General features: G+C 33.0%; 3 protein-coding genes and 1 pseudogene across 4 annotated transcripts; all 4 read right to left on the bottom strand.

Moving 5' to 3' along the window:
* Window positions 1–285: 285 nt before the first annotated feature.
* On the bottom strand, window positions 286–2,559 carry LOC112003642 (arabinosyltransferase RRA3). Its single transcript, XM_024035851.2, has 2 exons — window positions 2,209–2,559; window positions 286–894 (listed from the first exon to the last, which is right to left on the bottom strand). The coding sequence occupies exons 1-2, from the start codon at window positions 2,392–2,394 to the stop codon at window positions 286–288; spliced, it is 795 nt and encodes a 264-aa protein (XP_023891619.2). The 5' UTR covers window positions 2,395–2,559.
* Window positions 2,560–4,045: 1,486 nt separating this feature from the next.
* LOC112003638 (probable protein phosphatase 2C 55) lies at window positions 4,046–9,752 on the bottom strand. Of its 2 annotated transcripts, none has more exons than XM_024035847.2 (5): window positions 9,632–9,752; window positions 8,270–9,190; window positions 7,035–7,359; window positions 5,396–5,545; window positions 4,046–4,524 (listed from the first exon to the last, which is right to left on the bottom strand). In XM_024035847.2, the coding sequence occupies exons 2-5, from the start codon at window positions 8,995–8,997 to the stop codon at window positions 4,228–4,230; spliced, it is 1,500 nt and encodes a 499-aa protein (XP_023891615.2). In that variant the 5' UTR covers window positions 8,998–9,190; window positions 9,632–9,752; the 3' UTR covers window positions 4,046–4,227. The 2 variants fall into 2 exon arrangements, with proteins under 2 accessions (XP_023891615.2, XP_023891614.2); XM_024035846.2 differs by having other exon boundaries at window positions 9,563–9,746.
* Window positions 9,753–13,507: 3,755 nt separating this feature from the next.
* LOC112003643 (cytochrome P450 734A1-like) lies at window positions 13,508–16,411 on the bottom strand (annotated as a pseudogene).
* Window positions 16,412–17,979: 1,568 nt separating this feature from the next.
* On the bottom strand, window positions 17,980–21,901 carry LOC112003639 (cytochrome P450 734A1). Its single transcript, XM_024035848.2, has 4 exons — window positions 21,309–21,901; window positions 19,548–19,792; window positions 18,786–19,149; window positions 17,980–18,524 (listed from the first exon to the last, which is right to left on the bottom strand). The coding sequence occupies exons 1-4, from the start codon at window positions 21,879–21,881 to the stop codon at window positions 18,108–18,110; spliced, it is 1,599 nt and encodes a 532-aa protein (XP_023891616.2). The 5' UTR covers window positions 21,882–21,901; the 3' UTR covers window positions 17,980–18,107.
* Window positions 21,902–22,941: the final 1,040 nt, after the last annotated feature.

Below are 22,941 nucleotides of genomic sequence, written 5' to 3'. Positions count from 1 at the left end.
GGACCCAACCTATGGTGAAACTACACACACCGATTATATCCGAATACTTACGAAAAATTGAAGTGGTAGACAGAACCAAGGTATTGCATTGGTCCTCGGACCCAAACTATGGTAAAACACACACACCATTATATCTGGGTACTAGACAGAACCAAGGTATTGCATTGTCCTCGGACCAAACCTAAGGTAAAACTAGTTACTTACAGGAAAAATTGAAGTGGTAGACAGAACCAAGTATTGCATGGTCCTCGGACCCAAACCTATTGGTGAAACTACACACACCGATTATATCCAATACTTACGAAAAATTGAAGTGTAGACAGAACCAAGGTATTGCATGGTCCTCGGACCCAAACCTATGGTAAAACTACACACACTATTATATCTGGTACTAGACAGAACCAAGGTTCCAATTGAATCAATTCCCTCATCTGGGTCTCTCTTGTAGACTGGAACGCCATTAGATTTGCATATACTCTCAACATGGTCATCTAATGCTACAACTAGATGATTAGGAATACCCACCTTCTTGATGCTAGTAAACCAGACCTCCAACATGCTTTGCACTTTTGAGTTTGCAATTGCAACTATAATTTCTTTATGAACAGCAACTTCCTCCAAGATCTTTGCCAATCTTGGATTCACAGATTCATCAGGAACAACTGTTGGGTTAGTTCTCAAACCCTTGACAGTATTGAAGGGCCCAGCCTTGTGATTTCCACCCAAAGCCGTAACCTGCTTCTGTGCATAATCTCTTCCTTGTTCAGCCAGCCTAAGCTGTTTCCCCAGGAACTTGAGCTTAATATTCAACTCAGCATTCTTCTCCGACAATGATGCAATTTCTAACTTCAACATGTCAATCCGTTCTGACGATTCACATGAGGATGAACCAGCCTAACAAACAAACAGTTGGGAAAAATTAAACACACAGCATGTGTGCAAGTTGGTGTGTGTAATTAACATTACCTTTTTTTTTTTTGATAGCGTAGGACCATTAGTTTCCTTTTGGTGGAGGTGAATTTGAACTTAAGTCCCTTATTTAAAAAGAAGATACATTTTTTAGAAGAAGGGAAATTTTTTATTATTATTATTATTTTTTTTTATCAATTTAACTAATTGGAACCTACCTCATGTAAGCATTTATATCTAACCATATGAGGAAACCGGGATATAGCCTAAGAGCATTTTTCTATTAAAAATAAATAAACACAAGCAAACAAACCTAAGAGCATGAACATCATCAAATGATAATGAAAAATAAGGAAGAAATCTTAATTCTAAGGCACCCTTTCGAAACCCCTTTCATATGATTCTAATTTTTTTTCTTATATACCATTTCAAAATACAACTCCATGAGAGCAATATACACAATAAAATAAATAAATAAATAAAAAACAACAACAACAACGTGGATTGATGATCAAATAGAATCCCGAGTCTCGAATGCTGATTTGATTGTTATACATCGCAATAACTTTAAACAAAGCCTATTCAAATTTCATGGCGTGCCATAACACGCAACTCATAACTTGTTCAAGCCAAGCTCATGTGTGTGCACAACAACAATAAGTCTATTTACATAAATAAATTTTATAAGTCTTGAGTTAATTAATTGGTTGTAATTGATGTACAATAAACAAAATGAATGTAGACTCATACAAAAGTGATGTTATATCAATCATAATTCGCCATCTCAACTAGTTGTGAAAAAGTTGTGAGTAAACATTACTCGCATAACAAAAGCAACACCTTAAACAAAATTTGTGCTAATTAAAATAAGAGCAAATCTTGCAAGTATTAACAACAAACACTGTTTGATACCACCATATGAAGTGAACATTGTGGGTTCAACTTCAAAGTTCTAACTCTAATTCTAACAAGCCAAACAAAACAAGGCAGAAAGAATTCCACCCAAAAGTAGCTTCAGTCCCTTGTGTTCACAAGTTCAAACTGATTATCAATTACTTCTAATGGCTTACACATAATGATTAAAGTAAACAGTTTTTTTTGTTCCTAACTCTTTATGTAAATAAATTCATAAAACTTAAAACCCATACTTTATCGAAGCCAATTGAAATTAAGTAATAAGATATTAAGCTTATCAAAAAGAAAAAGAAAAAGACAAAGTAATAAGGTATTAAAAACCAATTAATAGGAAAAAGAGGAAATAAACTAAACAGTGAGGTAGTTGAGCAGCAAGATCCGAACCTTGAGATTTGTTTTACCGAATGGCTGGTTTTGGAAAGGTGAATAGTAGGTGAAGAGTTCGTAAGGGTACAAGAAGGCAAAGACACTACCAAGAACAATTCCGATCACAATGGCTAAGGTGATTCGACATTGGACGTTTTCCTTGCTCTTGTCCCTTATCAATGGTCCGTCTCTATGATCCGCCATGGCTTCTATAAATTGATAACGCTCAGTGAGACTTCTTCTCTCACTTTTTACTATTGCATTAGGTTATAACTTATACCAGTCTCATTCTTTTAAGCACGATTGGACTTTCACTCACTCTCTCTCTCAAACTATTCGTTCTTTTTTAGTAAATGGAATTTGACCCTCGACCCTAAGAGTCATGTAGCTTAACTGGTTGGCACATTTTAATTTTTCAAAGTGAGATATCTAGTATTTAAAATCCTCTCTTCCAACTATCGAATTATCAAAGAAATTGACCGTTTTTTGAACTAAGACTATGTTTGCCCAGCAGTTTTAAATTGCATTTAAAAAATATTATAATTCATAAAAATATTCATTAAATGCTCATTTAAGTGCATTTATGAAATCAGTTTTATCTATTAATAGCAACATCAGTTTCTTTGCTAAAATTGAATTTCAAATCTAATGCTAATAAGTTCAGATACACATCAGTTTAAAGTCTTTAATGGTTAAATAAGAGATCTCTGATAATTGAATAAGAGATCTGAAGTTTAATTCTCGTCTACACCAAAAATTGATTAATATCTTGGTTTGATGATAAAGAATTATTATTAAAAGCGGACGTCATAGGTTGAAATTTTCTAAAAAAAATTTTTTTTGCTAGAATAAATAGTACCTACTAAATGAACGTTTTAAATATGGGAAGTTAATAGCATATAATATATATATATATATATATATATGACTATTTACTATTTGATTTGAAATCTTTTCATTTTTTTTTAGTAACAAATTTTCTTTATTCTTAAAAATTGATTAATATCTTGGTTTGATGATAAAGAATTATTATTAAAAGCGGACGTCATAGGTTGAAATTTTCTAAAAAAAATTTTTTTTGCTAGAATAAATAGTACCTACTAAATGAACGTTTTAAATATGGGAAGTTAATAGCATATAATATATATATATATATATATATATGACTATTTACTATTTGATTTGAAATCTTTTCATTTTTTTTTTTAGTAACAAATTTTCTTTATTCTATTGTTTCAAAACACATACTGCTCTAATTCTTCTTCTTACTTTGAAAAATATTATCTTCGTAACTCTATAGGTCTGTTTAGTAATGTTGTTCTAGTAATGTTATTTAAATGTTATGGAAATACGTGTAAGTGAAAAAATGTTTTAGAAATACGTACTATGTTATTTAAACAACGAAAACTGTTGTTTAAACAACACAACCAAACATACCCTATATTTTTGGAAAAGTGGTGTAGTCTTGTAAGAATGCATGCAATGATAACATATATAGAATTTTGGGTACAGACGTCAATCAATCCAATTAGAAATGCTCCTATAGAATTTTGAGCAGGCTGTTACAGTTTGGACTGTAAAACAAGAAATAATGCTATTTGTCTAAACTTGGAAAAAGAATACCCTATTTCCGTTGCATGCTATTTGTCAGTATGTGACTGTGTGACACTGTGATGTCTTCCAAATCAGGTCACAGGACAAGTGCATTCTTACATACATGAATTTGTGCATGACAACAAAGCATAATAAAATAAAAGTAATATTGCTCAAAGCACAACTTAACACCTTAACAAAAGTTGTGAAAAAAAAAAATTCTCTAGATAGAGTTGCTTGAAGATGAATCATCAGTGTACACTGGCAGCAACGCAATAGAGAGAATTGATTAAAAACTCAAACCAAGAAATGCTATTTTGTTTTTACATTAATGAAGGGCATATTACACCCGTATAATGGCAAAGAGAAGAGTTTGATTCTACAAAAAGCCTGACTTGAAGCGCAATAAAATTGAAATAGAGAGAGAATATATACACGAGTGTCTCATTCATCACCATCACTCTTGATATATGAAACGACAACAGTGATGTCATCAAGCTTGCCACCATAATAGCGGAACCCAGCATCTTGAGCAGCCGTGGAAAATGGTGTCTGCCGGTCTCTGTCCTGTGCTCGTTGACGTGCCAGTGCCGCTATCTTCTGAGCTGTCACCTGAGGCCCTAGGCCAGCTCTCATGGCATGAACAACTACTGCAGTAATCTCAGTGTTGTACAAGTTGTCAAACAGTCCATCAGTGCCAGCAATTATAGCATCTCCCGGAGCAACAGCAATTGTAAAAACCTAAATCAAACAGACACCACTAATCTCAACAACACATTCTATAATCAATAAAGTGAGTTTAATTACATATTAATGAATTCATAATTATTCGCTGTCAGTCACCCCTGGTTTTTGTAGTAGAGCACTAGAGTTCTACAAATAGAAAAAGATACCTGAACACAGTAAATTAAATGCCTATCAACCAAGATTTACTTCAGGATATAAGAAAACATTAATTTTTTAAAAAAAAGATTATATTCAATAAGGATGTGGTGTAAAACCCAAGTTTTACTCATTCAATCTCAATATGCCACATCATCATATTACATATTAGAAAATAGGCACAACTACACTCAATCAATTCTAATACCCATTTGAAAATCTAACTTAATTGGGAGTTTATTAAGATGTTATTATGTGTGCTAGGAAGTATTAAGTTTTAAGTAAAAAGCTGATGTGACAATCTCTTATTGGCTAATGTAAAACATGGGCTTTACACTCCATCATTGCCAAATTCGAACTCTTAAAAAAATCATGATTAATTAGAGGCAATTTAATTAGGAAAAATTTACTAGAAACATTGTAACTAATGACATCACCCAGTATATTAGCTAAATAATAATAAAAATATTCAGGATATTCAGGAAAATAGTGTGATAAATAATATCAGGTATCACATGAATGCTAAGCTATAACACATCACTTAACAGTGACAGTGCAAATATGTTCCCTGAGGGAAGGTTTTAGCCCTCCCACAAAAATATACGAATGACATTCATTCCTTGAAAATATATAAAAGGAGCATGATAAATATTTTCAGTTTCAGGCTACAATTTGGTTCCTCATAACTAACATTTGCAGGAAAAGGAGAGAGAGAGCAATGGGCACAGACCTGACCAGAGCTAGGTAAATCACCATTATTTCCACTTTCCAGTTGATAGGTGAAATTAAAATCATGCTGTTGCACAGGAGATCGAAAAACGGTGCACCCATCCCGGACCACCATAAAGCCACTGTCCCCTAAATTAATTGCATTAACACCCTGGAATGAAAAAAAGGAAAAGAAAAAAAGCAATTAATTATGTCACCATCTAGTATGATAAATTAGAAGACTCCTTATTTCAATCAAGTAAAATTCCAAAAAGTTCACCATATATACAGGGTCAAGAAGCAAAAAAGTCTTCAAAAACTAGACAACTCATTCACTCCCTCAAGTAACAAATGATAAAATTCCTCTAAATCAGGGGAAAAAGTCACTTAAACCCTCCATAGCTGATTGATGGCAGAGTGGTAATATTATTGGAAATAGAATACCTTGGAAGCCTAATGCTAAAACTATAGGTCACACAATATCTATAAAGACTCTATGGTCCAGGAGAAAAAACCAATTCTGGATCAAAATTAACTTTCTTATGGTTATAATCAATAGTTGGCAGCCATATGTATAATTTATTTAGTTTGTAACTCTAGTTCAGTTATGGGGCCTTTGTGTTTTGTCCTTTAACTTCATTTATTAGTCAAAATCCCATCAGAACAATAGCCCACACTATAGTACCTAATATCATTACATTTCTCAGCACCAAAAAAAATCATATTCAGGATCGTTTTTAGAGTTTGTTGATTTGAATTTGAAGAGCCTTGGTTGCTATATACTCTTCTTTTCTGCTGACTGCTGCACCATTACTGCTTAAAGGCAGTGTTCAGCCCCAGTGATCGTCCTTTCTTGATAAAATACAGCCCCAACCATGTCCCTAACCTAACACCCTTTGAGACCCTAAAACCCAAAAGTATTCCCCAACCTTTTCAGCCATCAGTCAACTCATTTTAATCAACCTTAATACACAAACATTTGTTGCTGTCCAAAATTCAACTAAAATTTTCAAAACTAAACCCTTTTTGCCTTTTATCATTAACCTCAAGCCTACTCGAATCATTATGAACCAACAAACCCTAAACCTTTCTTTAACGGTCATATACCCAGTAATTATAATATAGAGTAACTCTAGCCCATTGTACAAAAAATAGTAGGCAGGTTATTAAATCCATTCTACTTCACTTGTGGAAGGAGCTGGCTCTCCAAATAAACCAAACGTTTGAAACTTGAACTTGATCAAGTGTTACAAGTCCACTGTGCCACCTCAAGTCACTCCTGTGAATGTCAGTGCTCAAGAGCATACATATTGTACAGTAAATTTTAATGTTACTTCCTCAACACATAACACAACCCTGAGTTTTTATCATTTTAATTCTGAAAAAACCGATGAAACTTACTGCCTTACTGGATTATCATAAACTGAGATTATCATGATCGTACACCAAGACATAAATCAGCAGAAAAATCCAAAAGAAGTAATAAGAAAATAATCTGCAAACTAGCATCATAAGAAAACTCCAATACCTTTAACAAGTCAGGCTACAATTACACAATGTCTTTTAAAAAATAATTTAATGGTTTTTCAGGAAAATGGCCCAATAAATCCATAAACTAGAGACAGGCATAAAGGAATGGCTAAAATGGAAGAAGAATATACCTCGTCTGTGAGTGCTATGATGCATGCTGTTGAGGAACCTTTGGCTTTAGTGATTGAGTGAGCTTTCTCCAGGACCCTAGCAGGATCAATTGAACCCTTGGGCTCCTCTTTAACAGCATTTACTGAATGGGACATGAGTTCCCGGGAATACTGTCCAGCATCAACACCTAGATCTGCCCAGCCACCAACACCATCTGCCACCCCTATTGCTTGTTCATCAACACATATAAAGTGTGCATCCTCCCCACCAGTGTCTTCTTTATCAGGATGAGGCAGATAGCATGATCCTGAAAGTAGTTTCAGGGTTTTTCCTGCTGAGTTCTTCCTGCAATCAAAGCCAAGCAAAACCATAGATCTAAATTCCAGCACTTTACTGCATTACCTAACCATGTTAGGTTATTAAAAACCACGATAAAATATTTTCACCAGAATCCTGTAAAAGTAAATACATTCATTAAAAAAGGCACACACCCTTACTACACAGGAAGTATACAAAGGATGTGCCAAAAATAAAGACTTTAGATCCAAGAATTTATTTTAAAATTAAAAGGTCTTAATATTGAAGTGGCCCAAATTTTTTTTTTTATAAAAAAAGTGGCTTCTCTTAGGCTAGCTCAAAAGCTCCTACACTAACCAAGGTGACAACAAATTAGCTCTTCATACAGTGCAAGTACCACAATCAGTAGTTCTGGACTATGGAGTTCATCCTATACAAGCCGTTGCTCCTCCAAATGCTCCATAATGATTGAAACTAGTAAATTATAGATGTAAATATGAAGAAGAAAAAAAAATTTAAATGGCAAAGAAAAATCAAATGTAAGGTGGCTTGTTTCTAATACAAATATTAAAAAGAAAAAATAAAGGCAGTATATAATCCATAAAGGAAAAGAACAATTGAGTGAGGGAGAAAGAGAGGCAGCTTTCACTTGTATAACATGACAATGTAAACAGAGACTAAAAAAATACAGAACAAAAGAAGAAAAAGTTGCTGCCATTTGACATGGGTAGGGTTCAAGTATTTAATAGAAAATGATACACAAATAGGGTACCCTCTCTCTGTTGCTAATTTACATATGCATGTCTTGGCTACAATCAATTGTACATATATCTGTGTGTATACTTCAGATGACAACTACTTCAAAATTAAGCAGAGCATATCTCACAAAAAAGAATGGAATGAAGGCCTAGCAAACAACTTGAAAAGAGAAATATGGAAACTACATCAGTGAACATACTGTTCAGATGAATCTGTAGAATTTGCAAGCTGTTCCTCACGAGCAGAATTATCAAAGGACACATCAGGGGCAGTCCCAGCAGAGAAACATGTGGATGATGTGCTATGAAAATCTCTTGGTCCTGACCCTGTGTATGGGTGAGAAATGCACCACCTCTTCACAGCATTACATATGAAGTATCCATATATCACATTATTGTTGGGTTGCTCACGTTTTTTAAGACTCATACTAGCTTTTCTGCAGCTCTCAGAACCTCTATTGCTGTAAACGATACTGGAACTATCTGTTGTTAATGGAATTTGCTTATGCCTTGAAGCCAAATTATCCAAGGAACATTCTCCCAAAACAGCTCTGGAACCACAAGCAGCCATAGCTTTATTCAAGTGCACAGGTTCAGCAAGCGTGCAATCAATGTGATACGCACAGACCTGAAAGGAAGGCCCAGACACAGACGGAATAGACAGCATCCGCGAAAGTGCTCCAACAACAGAGATATTCCTTTTTCGGCTAACTAACTCCGATCTTGCAGCATAGACAGTTCCAGGCCTTAACAAAACGTGCAGGTCTGTATGAGTTGAAGATGATAAAGTACGGAACAACCTAGAACTGCCAAACAACGATTTCCCTTGCCCGATTACCACATCGAACGGGTCCTGTAACCTAGCTTCTTGCCCTACAATCGACCTCTGGATTGCAGTTATCAGTCTTGAAAAATTAGTAGATGGCATTTTACCCTCTTAAACAAAACACTTTCAACTCAATCCTTCTTTTGCAGAGACCACTATTTTTACCACTATATACATAAGAAATTTTCATAACTCCCAGTACATCTATATGATTAAATTACTTAACAATAATAAATAAAATAAAATATTAAAAAAAACCCCTTTTTCCTTCAATGTACCGCACCGATTTATAACCCTGAAAATGGAAATAAATAAGGATGGAATTCAGTACAATAAACATAAAATAACACAGACAGCAAAATAATTTAAAAAAAAAAAAATGAAAACATCACATCTAAAATAGATAAACCCTTAATTATCAACATGAAATGAAACTCATTTACAGGAACAACTGATTTATTATATGATTGAAAGTGATAACTGATTTGCCAATTAATAACCAAAGCCAATCTATCCAAAAAATGAACCCAATAACAAAAATTTATTCAAATAGCAGCTACAGCTAGATACAATTCCTAGCAATAATTAATGATATAAAATTTAAAAAAAAAATCAATAAATAAAAAATGGTAACCCAGAAATTGATAGGTACTGAAAAAACTCGTACCGTTCCTTCACAATCGGAGCAATATTTGAAACGAAACCCTAAACTTTATAAACCCCAGAAAAACCGAACCTTATATATAAAGGCTGGAACTTTGGAGGTTAGGTGTGTGAGGGACACAGAGTCACGAGGTTTTCTAACTCTTTGATATTTCGCAGCCTTTGAAGTTGGAAAAAAAAAAAAAAAAAAAAAAAAAAACAGAGAAAAAGACAGAGTCGAGAAATTTCTTTGGAAGCTGCTAAAACTAAAAGCGATGAAACCCTATTTTTTTGTGTTTTTACCGACATTAATGATGTGCCATTTTAACGATGTTTGGCGTTTTGACTGTTTTGACAATGGATAAGGTGTGGTATTTACGAAAGGTGTCTCAGTGTTTTTTTCACATGGGGAAGGGTAGTTTGGTCTTTAGAGTTTAATTATAGTTTCAGGTTGGCACGTTGTTCCTGTGCTTTTTCTTTTTTCTTTTTTAGATTCATGTTTTTTTGTTTTTTGTTTTCATCCAAATTTGTAGGAGTTTTAAGGAAATGGTGCGGTGTACTTGGAGATATAGAGAGAATTCAAAAGGTGCTTGGTATTAACGTGCACCGTAGATTGTGGAGAATATACTTTTATATATTCTTCTTATTTGTAAATTAGTCATGGACCTCACTTTTTATTTTTGATGTAACCTTCACATTTAACTAAGTTTTAGATTGTGAGTTTTAGTTAGCTCAACTGATAAAATTTTTTATAATTGTATGAGAAATTTAGAGTTCAATCTCTGTCTATACCAAAAATTGATCGGTATCTTAATCTGATGATAAAGAGCTATATCATCAAGAGTGGATGTCATAGGCTGAAACTCTCTTAAAAACTAAGATTTAGATAATGTATCCAATTTCAAGGAAAAAAAAAAAGATAGGGGGTGTTTGGTAGAGTAGTTTGAAATGAGATTTTTGTAGTTTGAGATGAGATTTTTGTAATTTTTTGAAATATGTGTGAGTAAAAAAATGTATAGAAATATGTGCAATGTTATTTAAAATATAAAAATGTGAGTTTGAACTTAGAGATAATGTATCCAAATTCCTTTTTTTTTTTTCTTTTTTTTTCTTTTTTTTTTTGAGAAAGTTCAAATTCAAAGTTTACCGCAAAAGGAGATAATGTATCCAAAATTCTATCCAAAAATAAGATAGATGATGTATCACCAAAAAAAGGAAAAAAAAAAATATTCTCAAAAACAAGAAAAAAAATACTATTTTTGAAATGGAAGTTAAGGGTTTTAATGAGTTTGATTCGGGAATCCAACCCAATTGGGTTTAAATATTGACAATTAATAATTAGATTATCGATTGAGATTGAGATTTACATTGTTAGTTAGTCTCAACAATTAGGGAGAAATGGCATTTGTTTTTGAAAGATCTCAACTTCTCATTAGAGCACTTGTAGTAGTAGAGCTAAAAAGCTATATACACAAAAATAATTATACAATAGTGGAGTTAAAGCTATTTCGCTACAATGCACATCTATCCATGGATGTGCACCGTAGCTTAGAGTAAAAAAAAAAAAAATTTATTCCCTGCCCAATTGTGTGTGTGTGGCTGTGCTAGTTGTGTGTGGCTATGCTAGTTGTGTGTAGTAGATATATTATTTTATTATAGTAGATATCTCATTTTATTGTGATGTTTATATTATTTTATTGTGTTGAAAGCTAAAATAAATCCACTACTGCAGCATATGTGTAGGTAAAATAGATAAAATAACTTTTTGTTGTGCCAAATAGCTAAATTTTTAACTCCACTACTGTAAATGCTCTTAGATTTGATGTTCGTCACCTAATTCAACCTCATAGATGTCAAACCAGCCTACCATGGCCATGATCAAAGCTGTTTTGCCTGCAATTATATAGTGTACTCAAAAATTTATAATATCAAACGGAAGGATTTCTATTACTTTAATGTTTACAATGGAACTTTTTAAAATTTTAGGATTTAATATTAGATCATACCAAACTTTAGGCAATTCTAATAAAGGGTGGCCACTTGATAAGAAGAGTGTAACTATTTTTTTGCAAAAAGAAGATAGATAATTGTCACAATCACAACTTAGGAGCACTAGTATTGGTGGTGCTAAAAAGCTATATTGTTATTTTTAGCACCACCAAATACTAAAATGTGGCTACATTGGTGGAGCCAAAGCCATATTTTGACTCCATAGCTACAGTGCATAGTTATTTTTGGCTATGCACTATAACTCATATGTAAAAAAAAAATATATTAAATTGTTGTGTTCATACTGCTTTTTAATTAAAAAAAAATCTTTTAGTTTTGTTCACATTGCTTTTTAATAAAAAATTATACTATTTTAATCTAATAGCTAAAAATATAGATTCATTGATATTTGATGTATTGTAAAGTGAGAAGGTAAAAAGTAAAATAGATAAAGTAGTTTTTTGTAGAGCCATTATTACTAAATTTATGACTCCACCAATGTGGATGCTCTAGTGAAACCAACTTTAAGACAAAATTACACTTTTAACTTTAAATTTTATGGTTGTTTTTTCCTTTTTTTTGAGGGGGGAAATTTTATGGTTGTTTAATTGTTTTTATATTAGTCTCTTCAAGTTTGAGAACTTGGGTCGATTTAATTTTAGCCCAAAGTTCAAGGAGTGTGTTTGTATATATATATATATTTTTCCCTTCATATAATTACAATAGATGCAATTATCCTTATAATTATTGTAAGTGATAAAAGGGAAAACAAAGCAAGGTTTGTAGTCCTTACATTTTATAACTTGTAGTTTAAATAATAATTCTTAGCTTTGTATCATTGTTGATTCTTGTACTTGTCTAATGTCTAAATATTATTGATTAAAGATATGTTTAAAAATATCAAGTACTTTTGTCAATAGTTACACAATTTGTCTAATTTTAATAAATATATATATATATATATATATTTTGTAGTGCACATATCAAGGTTATGTAGCATTTAATTTACATTTTATTTTGACAATTTCCTATCTCCACCACTGATAAAGATAGAGATCCATCTTTTTTTTTGAGAAACGATAGAGATCCATCTTGATTCACAGTTTCCAATTTTTTTCCTTGATTCTAAGGGATTGCTTCTTTTCTTTTTTCTTTTTTCTTTTTCTTTTTTTAAAACAAGTTTTCGTATATAAATTTTGCACGCTATGGTATTTCACTATTTTGCGCATAGGAATAGTAAAATATAAAACATAAACGTTTCAAAATTGCTTTAATATACAAATTGCAACAAACCCACTCTTTAAAACAATAGCCAAAAAAAAAATCGCAAATTACATCCTCTAACGTGGACCAATTTTTAATTTTCATCCCTGTAGTTTCAATTTTTTTTTTTTTTTCTTTTCATTTCCGACTTTTAATTTAAATATGTTTCCAATGTAGTCGATATGATCATCTCATATTATTAAATCCTATAAACAACATAGTTTTGATATTAGAAACTAATGGGATTTAATCATGGCATTGTTTGGATAGAAATGGATAGAATCACTACATTAGAAACTTGGGTGACATATGAAGAAAATTGAAACTTTAGAGATGAAATGAAAACATTTCAACATTAGAAGTTGTAATTTGTATAATTTAACCATAACTCAACTTGAAATTCTCCTTCTCAGCTGTATTTGTGCACCGTATTGAGGTTCTCTTTAAAACAATAGCCAAAAAAAAAAAAATCGCAAATTACATCCTCTAACGTGGACCAATTTTTAATTTTCATCCCTGTAGTTTCAAAATTTTTTTTTTCTTTTCATTTCCGACTTTTAATTTAAATATGTTTCCAATGTAGTCGATATGATCATCTCATATTATTAAATCCTATAAACAACATAGTTTTGATATTAGAAACTAATGGGATTTAATCATGGCATTGTTTGGATAGAAATGGATAGAATCACTACATTAGAAACTTGGGTGACATATGAAGAAAATTGAAACTTTAGAGATGAAATGAAAACATTTCAACATTAGAAGTTGTAATTTGTATAATTTAACCATAACTCAACTTGAAATTCTCCTTCTCAGCTGTATTTGTGCACCGTATTGAGGTTGTAACCTTACAAGCAACATCAGGGCATGAACATAGGTTGCAGATACCTCAAAAGAGAAATGTCGAACTACCATAGCTATGACAGTCTTCGCCTCAATCATAGCTAAATTTTGACCTACACAGATTCTATGACCCAAGCCGAATGGGTAAAAAGAAGCTAAATGCTTTCGAGGCTCCATAAATCTCAATGGGCTGAACTTATTAGCATCTTCTCCCCATATCTCAGTGTCATGATGGATTGCAGGCAAGGCCAAATAAAGCTCTGTGTTAGCAGGACTGTCGAGGTTCCCTAGCTTAACCTTCTTACATGTTTGTCTTATCGCCGTCACAGCCGAAGATATAGTCTAAGTGTTTCATTGATTATCATGTTCACCTGTTAAAAAACAAGGCAAAGCAAATTCTCAGTAAATAAAAGAAGTTCATTCTCAATGGATACAAAATAAGAACGAGAATATGCTCTGTAACTTGAAAATAGTAATATAACTTATTGATTTTCCTTATGATAACTACATAAACCTTTTTCTGATCATGACAAAAGTATATGATTGAATTCCATAATAGAAAAAACTTGCAACTCCTCTAGACAATGTTTCGAAAGTTGATAGGCCAGAAAGAAATTGATCTTACAATTTTAAGTTCGTTTAATTTCTCTGCAACAGGAAGCCCATTGTCACCGAATGTGCTAACCACTTCCCGTGCTCTACTTCGCCACTCTTGGTGCAATGCTAAAAGAAAAATTGCCCAAGTTAGAAGGTTAGCAGTTGTTTCCTTTCCAGCAAAGTAAAAGGTCTTGCATTCATCTATGATTTCCTCAATCCCTAATCTTTCTTCGTCACCATCTTGATTCTTATAAGAAAACAAAAATAGAGCAAGAAGATTTCCTGAATCTTCTTTTGCCTTTTTGTTTGTCTCAATTATTATCCTTACAGAGTCACGAGTTTCCTTATCTAATCTCCACCTTTCTTTGTTCATCTTAGTAGGCAAAAACCTATGCATTTATAAGAAGCCAAAGAATCAGTTGAAACTCATCATTGGACCTATAACAAAAACAAAACTCATTTGGCCTATTTCAAAAGGATGAAGTCCAAATTCCATTGAATTAAAGTCATATCATTGTAATAAGCAAAAGTAGGGATAATGTGAATCCGTAATCCAATCATTGAGAAATAGTTAACCAAGTCAGAGAGGAACAACCTATGCTAGTATGAATTTGTTAAAAAAATGTAGTTTAGACTATGAACAAAAGCGGAAGGAAGTGAGTTTGTGTTTAATAGACCTTTTTTTTTTTTTTTTTTGATAGTGTTTAATAGACTCTGTCCACATAAATACTAACAAATTCTTTAGTGGGTATAATAAGTCACACAAATACTAACAAATGAAATAATTAAGAGAATATATGAACATGTAGCTCTAGAATACAAGCCAGTGTGGAGCACTTGGATTGTAATATCTTATTTTCTTGAAATAGTATGAGATGGATTGGATCGTAGCCAATGGAACTTTTCATTTTTCTTCATTATCGTAGCCAATGAGAATTTCCTAAGATTCTATCTTGGAATATGCAATGAATGACTTTGTTGGCCTTTTGTGTGAAGCAATTATCACCTTAAAAAATAGCATTGAAAATGGGCTTGGCTTGCGTGACATATACTATATTACATTGGATGTGACACAATATCCACATCATATGTGTCATCCAACGATCACAGAAGCTTTGCCTTTCAAAACTGACCCTCATTCTTAACAAAATTTCGTGTCTATACTTCGGCTGGCAATCATAGAATTAAGGGAATTGAGACAAAAAGCATTAGTCATCAATCATAAACCACAGTGCTGCTTTATGTCAAACCACAACCACCAAGAAAGTAAGTCACACCAATAGCATAGTGCACAGATTTTCCACTGAGGTTGAAATTTAGATGTTGGAACAAATTCAATATGTTTACCTGAACCCAGGAATGTACATATTTGCGATAGCCTTTGAGAAAAGTATTATTTGCCGCTCTTGTAAGTTGAAAATGCGCCTCCCCTCTTCAAAACTGCTTCCAAAAGCTGTTCTTGATATAACATCTGCTGAGAGTTCATGAACCTCTTTGTGCACATCCATCTCAAACTCGTCTCTATCTCCTCTAATTTCATCCCATTTATTGATCATCTTTGCAGTACTACCCACAATTTCTGGTACCCAACACTGTAAAATTAAATTTAAAAAAAAAAAAAAAGAAGAAGAAGAATTGTCACGACTAATGACAGAGGACAAAAAATTTTATATTAGATGTGAATTTGGACAAATTCGCAATTAAATTAATTTTTTTTTATTTTATTCCCGTGCTTGAAAGTTTTTTAAAAATCAAATATATCAATAATTATAATATCAATCAAATATTTAAAATTGAAATTTTTGTAAATTAAAAACGTAAAAATTTTTATCAAATAAATATAAATATATAATATATAAAAATTTTTTAAAAAAATTTACGAATATAAAAAATATATTTATAAAAATAATATATAAACTATCTAATATATATATATTTTGAAGAAGTACCTAAAAAAAGGTTACCCTAACGCGCTCCATGAATTAATTCTTCTATGGATGGCCATTTTCTGACCACTAAAAAAAAGTACTTGACCAAGGAGTGGCCTAGCCAAGTGATTCAAACTGATCTTTTCAAAGGACACATCTGACTCTGTAAGGATTTCCTTAACCATGTCCGGGTCGAATATTGCCAGCCTTGGCGTTGACCCGAACCAGAACAAGAAATTCTTACTGTACATGACTGACCATTTGTAGTAAAAAGGAGCCACACGGTTGATGATGTCGGCAATGGGATTGATGAGCTTCAGCGAAAATGCTTTGGATCTCAGCCGTGTTCCTGAGATCAGACGGTAGCCCGGGCCTCGTATGCCTTGTCTTTTGAAGCGTTTCTCAATTCTGTATGGGACCCCTACGAACGAGTAAACGAGTTTCAAAAGTACGACAAAAAAAACACAGCTAGAAGAGAAGATACATAGTGATATGTGTGTGTGTGTGTGTGTGTGTGTGAGAGAGAGAGAGATTAGGTAATGTATGATAATGGTGGAGTTGCTTAGTGATCAGTGATCATAGACACAGAGGGTGTTGAAATTATGCGAAGCAGCATATCAAGGAACAGTTTGGCTTTCAACTGGATCAACAAGATGGAAAACTTCATTTATCTTAGTAGTAAACATAACTCGAACCAACTGGTTGTTGTTGGTTTTTTTTTTTTTTTTTTTGTGCTCACTAGGCAGAATTTCAAACAGCTTGTGATTTTGTTTCTGGTTACAATTTTGTTTTCTGAATTTATGTGTGATTGGCTGATTATTGAAACTTCAAATTGGTAACACTTTTTGGTTATAGATTTGGTGAACTATAACTTTGGTACAATTGCGTGGTCTGGGAGGGACCAAGAAATTCATGGAGGTGCGGCATGGTTTTCTACACTCGGGGGTTGTCGGATATCGGACTATTATACCTTTGTGCTCGAGTTATGTTGGATTTGGATGTGCTGTTATTAGTGAGGTACACTCTATTTTCTTTCTCGGTCTCTAAGAAGCATATTAGTTGCTTGTGAAAATGACAAAAAGGGGAAATATCCAAGTCTAAGAAAAATTAGGAACAAATTTTTACTTTCATCGCTCCTATGTCTTTAGGATTTATGCAAAATAGTGAATTTGTCAAAACAAAAATTATTTGTGAAATTAGCCTTTTATCTAAAATAATGTTTTGGAAACACGATTTTAGCCCTTGAAATCATGTCTTAAAAACACAATTATATAATGTTTTGCGTTGACTCAAAGATGTTAACGTGGCAATTTGCATAAGTTGAAATCTTGCTTTTGAAATACAATTTTAGATCATTTTAGACCTTAGAAGCTAACTCGGAGAAGCTGAGGCCTAAATCTTCCTGTCATAGCCCTAGAGCACCACTAGATTCTTGATAAATGACCTTGGTTTGTTATCTGCTACTTCAGTCCTCAGTTACATAGATGTATTGTTCTCTTCAATGGCTCTGCACGGAATGCCTTGTTCTTTAAAAGTTTTCCTATGATGCAGAGTTTTCCTATTTTCATTGTTTCCTTCATATTATCCTCTTTTACTTGACATCCTCATCCTCCTCTTCTGTCAGTGATAATCTCTTCCACCTCTATTCTCATTTGCCATCCTTCTCTGTTTTATTTATTTTTTTTCTTTCTAGACCACCCTAAATCCATAGCCCACCCTAGGGGCTTACCAACCATGTGCCTTGTACAACAAGAAAAATGCTTCCACAACCCCTAGAAGAAACTAAAATTGTTTCTTTCAATGGTTACTTCACTTGATCTTAGCCATAAAACAGATACTTCTTTTGCATGTTATGATCTTTTATGCATATGAATAGTAATATAAAACATAAGCTTTAGCATACAAATTGAAGCACACCCTTCTTAAAAAAGAGTCCTAAACAAATGTTCAGCTTCTCCTCCTCATGAGTATTTGGACACCATGTCGAGGCTGCAAGGTTACAAGCAACATTGGGTCATGAACATAGGTTGGTGATACCACAAAAGAGAAGTGTTGAATTATCATGGCTAAGATTATTTTGGCCTCAACCACAGCTAGATTTTGACCTACGCAGATTCTGGGACCCAAACCAAATGGGCAAAAAGAAGCTAAATGTCTTCGAGAATCCATAAATCTAAATGGATTGAACTCATTAGCATCTTTTCCCCATATCTCGATGTCATGATGGACCGCAGTCAAGGAGAAATAGAGTTGTGTGTTAGCAGGAACATCAAGGCCCCCTAGCTTAACCTTCTTACATGTTTGTCTTGACAACATTGGTGCCGGAGAATAGAGTCTGAGTGTTTCATTAATTATCATGCTCACCTGTCAAAAAATGTAAAGCAATAATAAGTATGTGAATGAATAAGGAATAATTGACATAAATTGATTGTTGAAATTACATAGTGCTTTTTTTAAAAAGGATAATTATTGTTAATCTGGGAAGGATTGTGCTATAAATTTTTGCTGTGATAACAATAGAAAGTTTTCCTTGCCCTTAGCACAAATGTGATTGATATATGAATGAAAATTGCAACTCCTTTAGACCATGTTGTTAAAGCAGGGTAAGTAAGAAATTGAACTTACAATTTTAAGTTCGTTTAATTTCTCTGCAACAGGAAGCCCATTGTCACCGAATATGCTAACCACTTCTTCCCGTGCTCTACTTTGCCACTCTTGGTGCAATGCTAAAAGAAAAATTGCCCAAGTTAGAAGGTTAGCAGTTGTTTCTTTTCCTGCAAAGTAAAAGGTCTTGCATTCATCAATGATTTCCTCAATCCCTAATCTTTCTTCTTCACCATCTTGATTTTTATATGAAGACAAAAATAGACCAAGAAGATTTCTTGAATCTTCTCTTGCATGTTTGTTCCTCTCAATTAGCATTCTTATAGAGTCACGAGTTTCCTTATCTAGTCTCCACCTTTCTTTGTTCATCTTAGTAGGCAAAAACCTATGCATTTATAAGAAACCAAAGAATCAATTGAAACACATCAGTGGACCTATAATAAGAAGATAAAGACTTTATGAAAACACATTTGGCCTATTTTAAAATGATGAAGCCCATGTTCCATTGAATTAAAGCCATAACATTGTAATAAGGAAAGCCAGGATGCAGTCAATGAGAAAATAGTTAACCAAGACAGAGGAAAAGAATTGCCTACGCTAGTAATATGAATTTCCTGTTTACACTTTCGGGTATTAGAGAGTTAATAGAATTGACAAAAAAGTACGAGTCATCAGTCATAAACCACAATACTTAAATATGGCATACATCACAAGATTCACAACAACCAAAAAAAGGAAGTTACACTTAGAGGTTGGAACTTGGAAATTGGAACAATATGTTACCTGAAACCAGGAATATATACACTTCTGATCGCCTGGGAGAAAAGAGATATTTGCTGCTCTTGTAAGTTGAAAATGCGCCTTCCTTCTTCATAATTGCTCCCGAAAGCTGTTCTTGATATGATGTCCGCTGAGAGTTCATGAAGCTCTTTATGCACATCCATCTCAAACTCATCTCTCCCTCCTCCGTTTTCATCCCACTTATTGAACATCTTTGCAGTACTAGCCACAATTTCTGGTACCCAACACTGTGAGAAATTTAATAAATAAATAAATAAATAAGGCATGAGGTCATATTGTCACGGCTAACATGTCTAATGAATGAGCCAAAAATAAAAGTCTAGCGACAATTTTCCATCATCAAATTTTTTCCACAATCTCATAAATTTTATTTTAAAAAAGGGAAAAAATCGATACAATTCCAGAAATAAAAGCTATTTTCCTCAATTTTTACCTTGTAGAATTAAATTGGCACATAATTTAGGTGTCCTGTGCATATCTCTTGTAACAGCCAGACAGGGATAACAAATCATTAAGGGGTTTTTGCCAAGAACCTTGTACCTTAGTGGTATACTCTACTCTCCTTTTTAGGAGAACCAACATTCGAATCCCTTCTCTCCATTGTTGTATCTACTAACTATCAAATTATCAAAGAAAGTCACCTAGTCACTAAGGGGGTTTTAAACTGGGTTTTCCTCTTAAAGAGAATTAAGCAATACCATTGAACCACAATACTCGAACACCTTTGATACAAATTTTTATTCTCTTGAATATGATATTCTTATATTTGGAACAGAGGTATAAAGTACAAACACGCACACACTAGGATTGGCTTTGGGCATATTTCTTGTGCAGCTTAGGTGGAGGGCAAATTATACAAGGAAACTGTCTTTTTTGGTTTTGTAGGCAATGACTCTATATCTGTACAACTGAGAGGATCAGATAGTATAAAGAGAGAGAGGCAATTAAATTCCTTCTATATATTGGACAATTTGAAGCCAAAATTAGATGATAATTTGAAGAGCAATTATGACAATTTTCAATATGTTGCTCTGGTAAAAAAGAGAGCCACCTATTGGCTTGTGACTCATATAATACTTTCTCTGTAAAAATAATGTGAATGATCTTTATAGAGGGAAGAGGTCACTGAATTTTTCTAAGGAAGAGAAAAACAGAGGCTATGATTAAATTCCACATCTGTATTATACATTTCCTTCATTTTTAACAAGTCTGCATAAGTTTATATCATTGGGATCTTATTCTTTCATTCATTTGCTAACAAATTTCATATAATCATATCTTATTATAACTATAAAATATATGAAAGCTGAACTTAAAACAATATCTAGATGAAAAAAAGAAGAAGTTATGCATTTTATAGATGCTTCTATTGTGTCTTCATATTAGAAACAGTATACACACACCCACATACATCTTATTCTTCCATATTACCAATTCTCTCAATAGAATAAGCTTTTTGGGAAATGGTGAATTTAATTCATTTAAACACATAATTCTAACACACCATCTCACATGTGGATTCAAACTACCTTTTAATAGGTGAGACTCAAAGCTTGAGATTTTAAATGGAAGGTAGAGCAGAAGAGAACTCAGAACCTCCTGCTCTATTTTGATACCATGTTAAATCATCAATTTTTCCTAAAGGTTTAGCTACTAAGAAACATAAATTTAACTATTTAACCATATAATTCTATCAATATACATACATCTAAAAAAAAAAGTCAAGAAAGTGAACAAGTTCACCTTAACACGCTCCATGTTGAAGGCCTGGTTTGTGATCCTTCTATGAATAGCCCATTTCTGACCAGTAAGCTGAACAAGTCCTTCCCCAAATAGCAGCTTAGCCAAGGGGTTCATCTGGATCTTTCCAAAGGACCCATCTGAGTTCATAACAACTTCCTTAATCATGTCTGGGTCAGACATTGCAAGCCTTGGTTTTGACCCGAACCAGTACAAGAAAGTCTTCCCGTACATGGCTGACCACCTGTAGTAAAATGGAGACACACGGTGAAGAACATCGTGGTTGTCCAACGGGACTGGCTTTGATAGAGCTTCAGCGTACATTCGTTTGATCTCAGCTGTGTTCCCGAAGAACAAACGGTAACCAGGGCCTCGTATGCCTTGGTTTTTGAAGTGGTTCTCAATTCTCCAAGGGACCCATATGAATGAGTATATGAATTTCAAGAGGATGACAAGGAAAATCACAAGAAGAAGAATGAAAAGAAGATGCATGGTGAAATGAAATCTCAGAGAGAGAGAGAGAGAGAGGTTTAGTGAATAGGTGAATGTATAAATATAATAAAGGTGGAGTTGCATAAAGTGATTGTAGAGGAGGCGTCGAAAAAATATAATCGTAAAATATATGTTTTGCTGACTATGCAAGAACGCAGTCGGGAAAAAATAAAAATAGAGTTGTGCTACTACTTCCTGCTACATAATTGGACACAATTTTATACCAGAACTTGTTATATGGAGAGTTGTGATTAACAAAGATATGTCAATGAACCATGTAGAGACACATTTTTACCAATCTATAGAGACACATTTTTACCAATCACAATTCATCATGCGACGAGTTGTGACATAAAATTATGCCTAATTACGTGATATTAGCATAATTCAAAAAAATATATGATCTGTTCTTTCAATGGATATAATATAAGGACACAACTTACGGTAGTTTGAGGAGACTTTTCTTCGTAAAAAAGAAAAAAAAAAAAGAAAAGAGAGACCTTTCAAGGTTCAAAGTTTAAAATATTGAATTTGATGTTTTTATTATATCATATCTTTCATGCTTGCAAAATTTTAAGATCAATTGTGGTTATCAATGAAATATTAAAATTTTAATTTTTTATGGAATAAAATTATGCATAAAAAATAAATTTGTGTATGTTGTAATGAGATATGTACTTTCTTTAAAAATGTGTACATTTAATTTAATGTACAAAATTGTGTATATTCTTTAAAAAAAATGAAAATGCTAACGAGTGCTCTAAGGGTATTGGTTAATAATCCATTTAAAAAAAGTTTTTATGGGAAATGAAAAAAAAAAAAAGTAATTAATATTTTGACAACTTTTTTTATTTCTCATAAAAGTAGTATCAAAACTTTCCTAAAATAGATTATTAACCAGTGCACTAAAGGCACTCATTAGCATTTCCCTTAAAAAAAATCTATGCTGAGTTATAATATTTTTGTATGTTCTTTGAAAATTATATACATTAAATATATAAAATTATGTACATTCCTTGAAAATACACAACTATATTCATTCCTTAAAATTTGTATTCATAAAATAAAATTGTGTACATTCCTTGAAATAACACAATTATGTCCATTCTTTGAAAATGGTATACATTGAAAATTGTGTCAATTC

The sequence above is a fragment of the Quercus suber genome, unplaced genomic scaffold (genome assembly GCF_002906115.3).
Source record: "Quercus suber isolate HL8 unplaced genomic scaffold, Cork oak 2.0 scaffold_2, whole genome shotgun sequence".
Taxonomy (NCBI): domain Eukaryota; kingdom Viridiplantae; phylum Streptophyta; class Magnoliopsida; order Fagales; family Fagaceae; genus Quercus; species Quercus suber.
Note: the sequence above shows the minus strand (reverse complement) of the source record. Positions and strands in the feature narration are given on the sequence as shown.